Below are 12,272 nucleotides of genomic sequence, written 5' to 3'. Positions count from 1 at the left end.
AACCCAAACCACGGTGCCCAGGCTCAACAACGAATCAGATTTTCGCTGCCTCACCTAACTAGAAGCTAAAGAGCAGAAAAGAGCGCCGCCGAAACCAACGAGCAACCGCAAAAACACCAAGCCTCTCAAACCCAGCAGGATCCAGCGAAAACCACCCCATGTATCCTCACTGCCACACCAAGGCACCGAAGCAGCCGCCACCCCTAGAAAAGTGGCCTGGAGAAGAAAGACCAGCCACACCCATGAAAACCCTTACAACCCACACTGCTAGAACTGAGGAACACACTTCAAAAGAAGAAGCCATACCACCCCAAACGACCGCAGCCACCGCCGAAATGAGAGCGAAATAGACCGCACCTACTGTCAGCGCTCAAGAAATAAATGACCACCACATCCTCTGGCACCCCAAACATCACAGAGAGAGTACCAAACGATTCCTTTATTTGAACTCCACAATGTGATATCCGATGAAAATATGAGTTTTGTAATTTTGTTTAAAAAAACTTATATTTCGCTCAGGTGCGGTGAACTACAAGGGTTTACAAATTTTTTTAGGCACATAAACGCCAAAAGGGAACAAATTATAGCTAAAGAGCCCCAACCAAGGTATGAATAGAAAAATATGACCAGTTTTTTTACAATGTAATAGAAATAAGCATAAATATAATTTAGACCTCTTTGTTTATTGTAATTCATACTAAACCTTTACTAATATGGTTTAACACTACTCATTTAATAAATGGTATCCATCAATTAAGTGTGGGCAGCCTTGGTTCTATGTTTGTCGTCTTTCTACCCTCCTTACAACACATCGCTGAGTTTGTTAAATGGTATCCATCAATTTAGTACGAAATTAAATTAATATGAAAAGCTATCTTGGTGTGTTATTCATCAAATTGTAACTCAAAATAGATCCATACTTCTATTTATATTAAAATAAAGACTACCACATTCTTAACATGCAGCTTATTTGAAATGAAAAGAAGATAAGGGTGGGCAGCTTCACTTAATGCTACTGATTGTGATAACTATTTTTTATTCTGATCATCAGAATCTGAAGAGTTTTTCACAATCAAATGTTTTGGGGCTGGGTAGATTGCTTTAAGACCGCTTAGATGGGGTGGTTGTTGCCCAAAAATAGGATGAGGAATTGTAGCACAAAAATAGTGAGGAGGAGGTGATGGCATGTAATAGAAAGGATGAGGAGGGATATTCTGAACAACATCAGCAGCATTTCCCCTCATTGGTGGTATCCCAACACACACTTCATGCTTCACGGTCTCATCCCTAGGAAGAATATCAATAAGAAAGTCAAACATATCATTCATTGAGGCTGCTGATACAATGTCCCTCTTTTGAAGGATCGTCCTCATGCCCACATTCACCGAAGCCCTCGCTGTCAGATCCATAATGAACATCTCACACGCCTTCGACAAAAGAAGAGGAGCCTCATGTGCTATCATCTTCTCACAATCTTCTTTCATGATCTTCTTGATCCTCTTCAAAGGCAATGCATTCTTGAAATCAGTGGTGCTCTCAATTTCCTTGCACTGTGTTTCCCAAAAGTTGCGTACTTGTCTTTGCAGCTGTTGTTGATGAGGATGATGCAGCTTTTTCCCTCTTGGGTAGTAAGAAGAGGAAGAACCACCAGTTATCTGTGTGTCTTTTGTCATTTGATTGGGCTTGTTTTGGTTCGTGACATTGGCTTCTGGTCCTGGAGTATGTTGTCCACCTTCTAGATGTTGTTGCTCAGCTTGAATTTCATCCATGTTGTTATGACTTCAAGATATTATTTAACAATTTAGATGCCCAACATAAGAAAAAAAATTCATGAGATATAATTATCATATATACCATGAAGAAAAACCATTAGTAGATCTTGAATTTAAGAATGCTAAACAAAAACTTTCGAGGGGACAAAGCCCAAATAACACAGAGTATGAAAACCCGAAATCCGTTCATGATTAGAGCGATAAAGGAATATAAGAGCGGGAAATGAAAAATATGATAGATGATGATAGAAAAAAATAATATATAGAAAAAGCAATTGAAATTGGATGGAATATAAAGTGAGTGTAAGTGCATCAAAACGAGCCAAAAGTAATTAATCAATAAAATTAATGTACACACCCTCAATAGATCTGAAACAAAACAAAAAATTGTTAAAAGAAAAATTGTTATTGGTCCAAAATAATAAAGTAAAAAATGGTAAGTTTTTAACAATAAATTTATTAAGAATTTTTCTTGCAAATATCACATATCTATCAAACCCCACAAACCATTTTCACTGAAGCAAATCAAAGAAAATCTTTCAAACCATGAATTATGATATAACACCTGCATTTCCCATAATTAATTTCATTATCATACCGACAATTAGAATCTAAACAAAATCTTAATCAAACAACAATTCAAGAACTGTTAAGTAAATCTTAAAGTCAATTGTATATAATGTTCTTTTGGGAATTGAAGCATGCACAACACATAGAACCACAACAAATATCAAAGGGGTTAAGTTAACTCAATGCTTTTGGTCCTTGTCAATGAAACAACATGTAGAGTTTTTTTTTATGGTAATCATGCAAAAAACATCATAAAACTAACTACTACATGCACATACACATATATATGATGTATGAACTTAAATTGTATCAAATAATAAATTTAAAATGTTTATTCAATAGAAAGATAACAATTGAGAAATAATAATTCTCAATTCAGCATGTAAAACCTTAAAAATGGCTACCCAACATAAATCCAAACAGATTCATGCTAGCATATTTAGCATACTCCAGAAATGCAAAAATTACATGAAGAGCATCACCCCACTACCTACCAAATTACATGTATCAGATAATCTTACATAGGAAGATGAACAAACAAGCACAGACACATAAAGAAAGGGGGAAAAGATATACCTCTATATATTTCGCTTTGAAGTGAGTGTGACAAGGAGTAAGCAGTGGTGGAAGTGAAAAACTTGGTTTGAGTTTGGCTTATTTATATGTCATGATATAGTTTGAGATGACGATTTTGTCCTTTTCCAAAAAAGCAGAAGAATATTAAACAAAATAATAACTTCATATTTTATTTTAGTAAGACTTCATAACCATTTTTTTCATATAACTTGTGTATTTATTTGAAATAAATTAAATTTTTATATTTTTTAATATAAGAAAAAATATTTTAAAGAATACAATTTTATAAACATTAGCAAAAACACAACATAAGTAAAATCGAATTGGACCTGACATTAGTGAATTATTAGTGGCTATCTACATTACTAATTGTATTAAAAATTAATTCTAAATCTCATATATAAAATTAATAAATTTACATTAATAACAATAAAAACTAATTATTAATGTTTCTTTATATTACTAATTATAATAAATATATATAAGTGCATTTAACTTGACCTATACGTTAATAAAAATATTAATAAGTCAAAGACAACTTTTAATATTATTTATTAACTAATTGTAACTTTTTCCGTTTTTCATTAATTACTTAAATTTTAATTATATTTTAAGAAAAAAATCATAAATATCAATGATAAGAATAAATAAAAGTTAAATTGACTCACACCAATAAAAATATTAAAATTTATTAATATTATTTTATACTATTCATTGTACTAGTTGTAAAGTTTTTCAATTTCTCCTATTTAAAATTACATTTTAGTTACTAATCAATACTTGAGGATAAATTATAAATAAAAATAATATTAAAGTTTAATTGGCTTGACATTAATCACGATTTCAATAAAAGAATCAACAAAATTAATGATGAGAATAAGTAAAATGGGCTCACACCAATAACAACATTAATTGGTTATTAATAAGTTTTTTATATTATTCATTATATTAATTACTAATTATAAAAAAAATTCCAATTTAAAATTAAATTTTAATTACTAATCACAACTCAAGGAAAGTTTTAAATAAAAATAATAAGTTTAATTGACTTGACATTTATATTAATAAAAAAATAATTAGTATTCAACAATATTTTATATTTATAACTAGTTGTAAGACTTTTTAATCTATCAGTTATTATTTTAATTATAATTAATGGATTTTTAAAAATTAATTAATTAAAATAATTTATATTTTCATATATAACAAATGTATGAAGTATTAAATTTAGAATGCATAAAAAGTATTAGAGTTAAGTATATTAGAGTATACATTTATATCTATAGGTGAAATTCACTTGAGTTTTGCATTAAGAATAATGACAAAATTCCCTTGTCACTTGTCCTTAAGAGCATCTCCAATGCAAGGTTCTTAGTTCTTATTTTTGAGTTAAAAACTAAGAATTAAGAACTTTATCATTGGAGGTGCTGACATAGACTCCTTAGATCTTAAAAATAAGAACCCAGTTCTTATATAAGATGTTTTGTTTTTTGAGTTCTTAGCTTAAAATATTAATTATTTCTCTCTCATCCAAATTACTTTATTACTTTATGAGTTTTGTTTTATTACTTTATGGAAAAAAAAAAGTATAAATAATGTGGTTGGTGGGACCAAATGAATAGTAGTAAGAACTGAGAACTTAGAACTCATGGTTGGAGCAAAATTACTTGAGAGTTGCTTAAACACATGTGGCAATACGGGCCCACATGAATAGTGCTAAGAACTAAGAAATAAGAACTAGGATTGGAGATGCTCTAATAAGCAAGTATGTGTTTTTTTTTTTTTGGTCAATGAAGCAAGTATGTGTTTAGTGTGAGTTTATGAATGAATGGGCTTTATTGTATTGCTGGTCCAGTCTGTTTTGGGCTTTAATTATGAAATGTTAAACAAAACAAAATGAGGTAAAAAGTTGGGCTTAAATATGTTTAGAGCATCTCTAATGCAAGGTTATTAGTTTTTAGTTCTTAGCACTATTTATTCGGTCTCACAATACCATTATATTAATATTATTTAAAGAGAAATTTAGTTGTAGAGTGTTGCTTAAGCACATGTGGCAGTACAAGCCAACATAAATAGTGTTAAGAACTAAGATCTAGCATTGAAGATGCTCTTATAGTCCCTTTTATTTAAAGAGGAATCTAGTTGGGTCCTTATAAAATAAATTCCTAGCAATTAGGTCTTAATAAAGTTTTTTAAATTTGCAATAGTCTGATTCAATAATTTTTTATCAGTCAAATGCTCACGTGGCAAGTCTAGTCAGCTGAAAATTGACTCGTGGATTTTTAACATTAATTTTTTAAAATCTCATCTAATCTTGGAAAAAAAGTGAACGACATGTAAACCTTCTATCTTCACACGACATTACTCCATCAGACTTTCGCCTATTGCTAAAAATTCTCCACTCTATCTCGCGTAGGACTTTGGGCCTCTTAGAAATAATTTTAGACTAGCCAAATCTTAAAATATAATCTCATAAAGTTAAAATGCTAAGTTGTGACCATGAATTAAAAAAAAAAAAGACCATAAATGTAATAGATTCGAATAGAGGCATAACATAATGTAAGTCTATCTGAATTCCTAAACAGAAAGGTAAAATTTAATCAGAGAAGTCATATAGTAAGGGTTTGGATCCTCTCATGTGTAAAAAAACTTGAGAGTGTTAAGTTTCATCATCTCACCATTAATTTTATTTTATTTTTCATTTATTATCTAGACAAAAGTTAATGATGAAATGTTAAAACTTCACACTCTCAAATTTTTTAACACTTCAGAGGATCCCGACTCATAGACTAATCACCTTTACAAAAACCTCACTAATTCACAAAACATTTTCATCTTCTACCCGAGTCAGATTTGGTCAACGACCTCAACCTCACAAAGAATTTGACTTTTTTCTCCAAATGACTCGACGCATGATGCTGCTCCTTCCTCCTCTTCCCGCCCAACGAATCCCAATTCTCCGGCGACCCCATCATCAACACACTCTCCGGCGACCTCACCCCAACCACCGCCACATCCTCACTATCTGTCGTCGTCTGATCACCACTGTCGCCGCCACCACCAACCACCCTCCCCTGCATCGCCGCCACCACCTCCCTCAACGCCACATCAGCATCTCCCCGATTCCTCAACAGAATCTCCCCCACATGCGCCGGCGTGAGCGACCCACCGGAGCGGATACACCCCTCCACCGCCTCGAACATCACGTGCGACTCCACCCCTAGGTAGTTCCTTGCTAGCTCCCGGAACGCGTGAACCCCGCACGTGCCGAGGCTCACGTGCACGTCCATCCGCCCGCACCGGACCAGCGCCGGGTCGATGCTCTCCCGGTGGTTCGTCGTGAACACCACCAGCCTCTCCTCCCCGCAGCATGACCATAACCCGTCGGTGAAGTTTAACAGCCCCGAAAGCGTGACCCGACCCGTTTCATCGCCGCACGACGCCGTTTTGTTGCTCTCCTTTCTCGTTCTCGACGACGATTTTGATCCTGTAGTTTTCTTTAGGGATCGATCTGCGGTTAGATCGACGGAGCAATCGATGTCTTCGATCACGATGATCGAACGGCTCGTTGTTTGGATCAGGAGTGATCGGAGCTCGGAGTTGTCGGTGACTTTTGTGAGTTCTAGGTCGTAGACGTCGTAGCAGAGGAAATTCGCCATGGCGGCGATGAGGCTTGATTTACCCGAACCGGGAGGGCCGTGGAGGAGGTAGCCGCGCTTCCAAGCTCGGCCGACGCGGTGGTAGAATTCCCTGCCGGTGGAGAAATTGGTGAGGTCGGTTTTGATTCGTTTTTTCAGATCTGGTTCCAGAGCTAGGGTTTCGAATGTGGAGGGGTGGCGGAACGGGACGGAGACCCAACCGGATTCGAACGAGCCGGAACCATTGTTGTTGGTGAAGAGCCTGCGCTCGCGCGAGACGCGCTCGAACTCCTCGGCGCGGGCAGTGACGTGGGTGAGGTAAGGGGAGAGGAGAGCGTGGCGGTGGCGCTTCGGGAATCTTAGGGTGAAGCTCCGTCGCTCCTCGAGGGAGTCCTGCACGGTGTCGACTTGGTGGGTCCAGGACAGGCGATGGCCGCCGAAGGTGTCGTTGACGGTGTGGTTTGGCGCGACGGCGAATGAGATGCGTTTTGATGATGGGGAGCGGGAGAGGGTTAGTCGGCGGCATGTGGCGGCAGGGGAGTGGTTCACGGCGTTGAGGTAGAGGTGGACGTGGCGGTAGAGGTCGTTGAGCTCGACGCCGCAGTAGCCGTTGAACTCCGGAATCTCGAAGTAGGAGTATGGAGAGAGCAAGTCTTGTAGGGATTCATACAGAGAATGAAGCACTGAGAGAAGCTGTGATGGGAGCACATTTTGGAGCACTGTGAGTAACCCTAACAATGACCACATTTGTGACAATATCTCCATATTTGTGAGTTGGTGAATGAGTGAGGTTGAGAACTTTGGGTGGAACTTGGAAGTGGAAAATGGAGTGTGAGAGTGATGAAAATGGTTTCTTTTTTGGGTTGTGATTTATACATTGCATAAAAGAAGGAACATAGTGTGGTAAAGGTTAATGTTTTGGGTTAGGGATGAAAAAGAAGCATTGAAGCATATAGCAGAGGAGGCAAAAGTTAAAGGTAAAGATGATTGAGCCGACCACTTTGCTTTCTTTTTTTGCTTTTGCTTTGTTCGTTTGTAGAAGATTGTGGTTGATTTATTTTGTTCATGTGATTATAGACTCGTCTCTGATGCATGGGCTACTCATAATGCTTAACAGAATCTCAGAAAATGCAGAATTTTTGTTTGGCCAAAGGTTCTTTCTTTCATTTTGTTGGCCTGTTTTATTACTTTGGAATCAATCACTTGAAGTGTGCATTTCATTTTTATGAGCTCAAAAGCCTAAATCACAAAAAAATGCATGTTTTTGCAAAGGTTCAGTTTCAACTATGCGATTGTTAATTTACTTTTTTTCTTTTTCATTGACTATTTTCTGCATCTTGTATAGGGTATTCACTTGTTAATTGTATTGAACTTCACTGATATGTATCAAATTTAATCAAATTTTACTAGCATCTTGGTCTTGCAAGTTGTAACTAATGCCTCTAATTGCACAATGCCCACGCACTGGCATTTTGTAAAAAGACATCAAGAGATTATAGCATCAATACATAGCTGCGCGCATGCAAACACATGGAAGTAAGGGTATAGCATGTATGGTAGTATCTTGTTGAGTACAAACTGCTTTTGTTTCTTTCTTGACAAATCACACTTTATCCTTTACCTTAATAGCTCTTGTAATTTGTGCCTTCAGTCAGAGAATGTTCTTATGAATTATCATGACTCAACTCAACAATCACACATCATGTGTGACAAGTGGAAGCTGATAATGAGGGGATGATGATCATTTTCATATTTTACTGCACCATGTCGGTTCCAATTGAACCCACATTGGATAAGTTTGTATTCATTATATCTCTTCATGTTTTTCTTGTTTTCATCTTTGAACCAAGGGTACCTAAGCCATTGCAATTGATTAGGATAGATGTCAATGTACAATGTATGCAATAATAGATGGTAACTAAAATTGCCTATTATACTGAGTTGCTGTTGGTTAGGCATTTGTATGCTTTGAACTTTTGATTTCACATTATTTTAGACTTTTACATATTAGTATGCATGGTGGTGTGATGGTCTATGAGATTGAGATCTTAAAGTAATGCAGATGGTGGTTCTTTTAGATCTTTACATGCTAGTGCTTTTGAAACAAAGTTTAATTTATGCATCTTTAAAGAAATTTGTGTAAATCTCCTTTACCTAAAGCAATGCAATTTGCACCTTCAGATTACAATCCTGCGGTGTTGGGCTATTGTTCCTATCTTATCTTTGTTACCCCTTCAATGAATTTAGGTATCCGCCCATAAAATGGTTGAAATTTTGAGAAAGGGAACATGGAAAGAGAAAATAAAAGGAGGATGAGGAAAAGAAAAAGAGACATGTGTGTGGCATTAAAAGCCACGAATATGGAGGATGGGCAAAAAAATCAGTGTAGGTCAGCCTTGAGAGAAAGCTATGCTTAAATGGGGGTATCAAAAATTAAAGATAAGGAAAGGGTTCCCCGTAGAATGTCAATGATAAAATGGATCATATTCCATCTATGCATGCGGGTTCATTGCAAGATCGATTCATAAAGAGAATTGATCTTAATAATTAAGCAGAGCAGTGTTAATTATCCGTAGCAGAAGTTCTAAATCAAGCCATAGTTGAGGTGTACAATTCATAGTCTAATTGTGGTTGTATTTCCGTTCAAGCTTCCCAAAAGCATGTTTAGTGCAATGACTATGAATAGTTCAAAAAACACATTTAATTATCAAAAACATTAGTTGATTAACTAGATTTACTTAAGTTCGAAAACATTCAGCATTAACTAGATTTTAATTTCAATGGTTGAGATCCTCAGCATTTCATGAGAAATTGCACTTTCCTATATAAGTGTGTAAGCTTTAGTTGATTATATCATGTGTAGGTCAGCCTTGAGAGAAAGCTTGGGTATTGGGGTATCAGAATAAAGCCAAAAGTGGCTTCTCCTTGGAATGTCAATTATCAAAAGGATCATATTCCATTAATGCATATTGGTGTCTTTAAGATCGATTCATTGAGAAAATGCATCAAACATTTGATGTTCAGTTAAGTATGACTCCTTAGCAGTAGGTAACTCACTAAGAATTTTTCTCATTCCCAATATATATGTACTTTTGAATAAAATTACTGATATTTTTATGAATTCAATTTGTCTTTTTTGACAATGAAAATAGATAAAATAAAATTGATATAGGGACATAGGAAAAAAAAAAGACCCAGTTGGTAATACATCTGAGTCAAGTACATGAAACCACAAAGTTAGAAACTCACTAAGACATCATAATAAGTCTATTTTTTTTTTGTCAAGATAATAAATCTATTTAAAGTGAATGAGTTGCACTAAACAACTTAACTCGGGAAGCTTGTCGCCTTGGTTCCTCAGTTCAAGTCTGGAAGTTATCACCCTCGTTTGTTTATGCTTCTTTGTTCTTAGATTCAGCTAGTTAGTCTTTGTTTTTCTGTTACTTTTCCTCCTGTAACAAAAAAAAACAACTTTGAGTTATATGATCATATATAAGGCCCATATAAGCCTTAGGAGAGATAAGTTATGTCATGAAGCATACACATAAGCACAGATGTTTGACCACCATAGGCAAAAAACTAATTTATCAACTTTAGCATTGGTCAGGCTAGCTAATCCAAATTATGAAAACAAAAATGTTTTTTTTTGTTACATCGGAAAATTAACAGACGAGAAAAAGAAAAACTACGACACAACAAGGGAATCCTTCAGCAGGAGAAGTTGGAGCTCACTCTCCGGCTGACGAATCGCATGAACACCAGGAGCCAAGAGGCTATGGTCATGTTTAGCAAGCCAATCTGTAGCTGCATTACCATCATGATGTACCCAGTTAACGACCACTCTCCAATCGCGAGCCATAAGTGTCATGATTTCCCAGAGCACAAGAACCTGAGGATGGTGAAGAACAAGGTCTTGATCGGTGCGGTCCAGGATTGTAACTAACTCATCACAGTCAATATCACATGCTACCTGTTTATACCCCTGATCCCACGCCATTAACATGCCATACCGTAAAGCTATGGCTTCCGCTTCAAAGGCACCACCACCGTGAGCTAAGGAAGTAAAGCCTACCAGCCAGCAACCTGCCTTGTCTCGCAGCAAACCCCCACCCCCCATGCAATTTGTGGGTTCTATGTAACTGTCATCTGTGTTAAGTTTAACAAAATCAGAAGCCGGAGGACGCCAGACATTATTGAGAAGGCTCGCTCCAGTGAGAAGTTCATCAGGTTGGAGAGCATGCAAGAAATCATCATACTCACGACACAAGTTACTCCAAGCGACGTTGAGAGGCCAAGGGTGAGGGTCAAGCACCATATTGTTTCGCCACTTCCACACTCCCTAAAGACCAGCCACAAACTTTACTACATTAGGACCTCTAGCTTGCGAGGTGATCCAATCCATGAAATCAGGCGCTGAAAAGTTGTTCCACGCCCAAGCACTAAGCTTCAGCCAAAGTTCACGAGAGTGGGGGCACTCTCTAAGACAATGAATACAGTCCTCTCGCGGCGGTGAGCATCGAGAGCATCCCTCAGTTGCTGACAAATGACACTTAAATCTGTTAACATTAATTGGTAAGGCCTGGTGCAACAGCTGCCACAAGAAGATGTGCACTTTCTCTGGAACCGGGATTTTCCATAGCCAAGACCAGTCCACACTGGGATTGTTTGGTTGCTTTTTCACTCTTAGCCAAGCATAACCTTCTCTCACAGAGTAAGAGCCCGAGCCTCCATGCTCCCAGCACCAGGTATCTTCTTCACTTTGAATTAACTGCGGCTGGACCTTGCTAAATTGCTCCATAACATGAGTATTCGTCCACGTATTGCACCTTTGCAAAGCCCAATGACCATCAACAATCAGATCTTGCAGCTTCATCGCAGAGTCCGAAATATGCACGAATGGTACTTGAAGAGCCAGCGGTCCTTCCCCAGTCCAATCAGAGAACCAAACAGACGTGTTTCCTTTCCCTAGCCGAAATCGCATCCCATCTCTCAACTGGTCCCAAGCTCGGAGAATTCCTTTCCAAACTGGAGAATCATTTGAACGAGCTTTTACATTGAGAATGGATGACTGTTGCAGGTAACTATGTTTAAGAACTCTAACCCATAATTTCTCAGAATTATTTTGAGCCAAGCACCAAACTGCTTTTCCAAGGAGAGATGTATTGAAGTCCGCCATCTCCTTGATCCTCAATCCACCCTCTTTAAGCCCCTGAATCACTGTATTCCAATTAATGAGATGCCACCCTCGCTGTCCTCCACTCTTAGCCCAAATGAAGCTTCACATAGCTTGATTGATTTTTTGAATAATGCTTCTTGGTAGCCAAAAAACCTGCATGGCATATGTTGGGATCGTTGCTAGCACTACTTTTGCAAGACAAGCCCTACCTGCAACTTTGAGAAGATTGACCTTCCAAGAAGCTAATTTCCTCTTAATGTTTTCCAGAAGAAAATTGAACTTGCTTCTGGATACTCGACCGCTGGACAATGGAAATCCCAGATACTTGCCAAGGTCTCGGACAAAGGGAATAGGTGCAATTGCTTGAATTTCCTCACGCACCGCAGGCGGAACACCCTTGGAAGAGATCGTTTTTTACTTGGTGATATTCACCTTCAATCCTGATGCTACACAGAATTTTTGGAGAGTCTCAGCCACAAGTTGAACCTGGACAGTAGTCGCTTTACAGAAAAGCAGAACATCATTAGCGAAAAATAAATG

The 12,272-nt window shown here is 37.4% G+C and overlaps 2 protein-coding genes across 2 annotated transcripts; both read right to left on the bottom strand.

The window, feature by feature from the left end:
- Positions 1-1,028: 1,028 nt before the first annotated feature.
- LOC130743667 (nuclear transcription factor Y subunit C-2-like) lies at positions 1,029-1,769 on the bottom strand. Its single transcript, XM_057595900.1, has one exon. It carries the CDS (start codon positions 1,767-1,769, stop codon positions 1,029-1,031), a length of 741 nt encoding a protein of 246 aa, XP_057451883.1.
- A 3,653-nt stretch (positions 1,770-5,422) lies between these two features.
- Positions 5,423-7,540, bottom strand: LOC130746707 (AAA-ATPase At4g25835-like). Its single transcript, XM_057599410.1, has one exon. The coding sequence runs from the start codon at positions 7,319-7,321 to the stop codon at positions 5,750-5,752; it is 1,572 nt and encodes a 523-aa protein (XP_057455393.1). The 5' UTR covers positions 7,322-7,540; the 3' UTR covers positions 5,423-5,749.
- Between the last annotated feature and the right edge of the window lie 4,732 nt (positions 7,541-12,272).

Source organism: Lotus japonicus, chromosome 3 (assembly GCF_012489685.1).
Source record: "Lotus japonicus ecotype B-129 chromosome 3, LjGifu_v1.2".
Lineage (NCBI taxonomy): Eukaryota > Viridiplantae > Streptophyta > Magnoliopsida > Fabales > Fabaceae > Lotus > Lotus japonicus.
The sequence above is the reverse complement of the archived record's forward strand: the minus strand, read 5'-3'. Positions and strand labels throughout refer to the sequence as shown.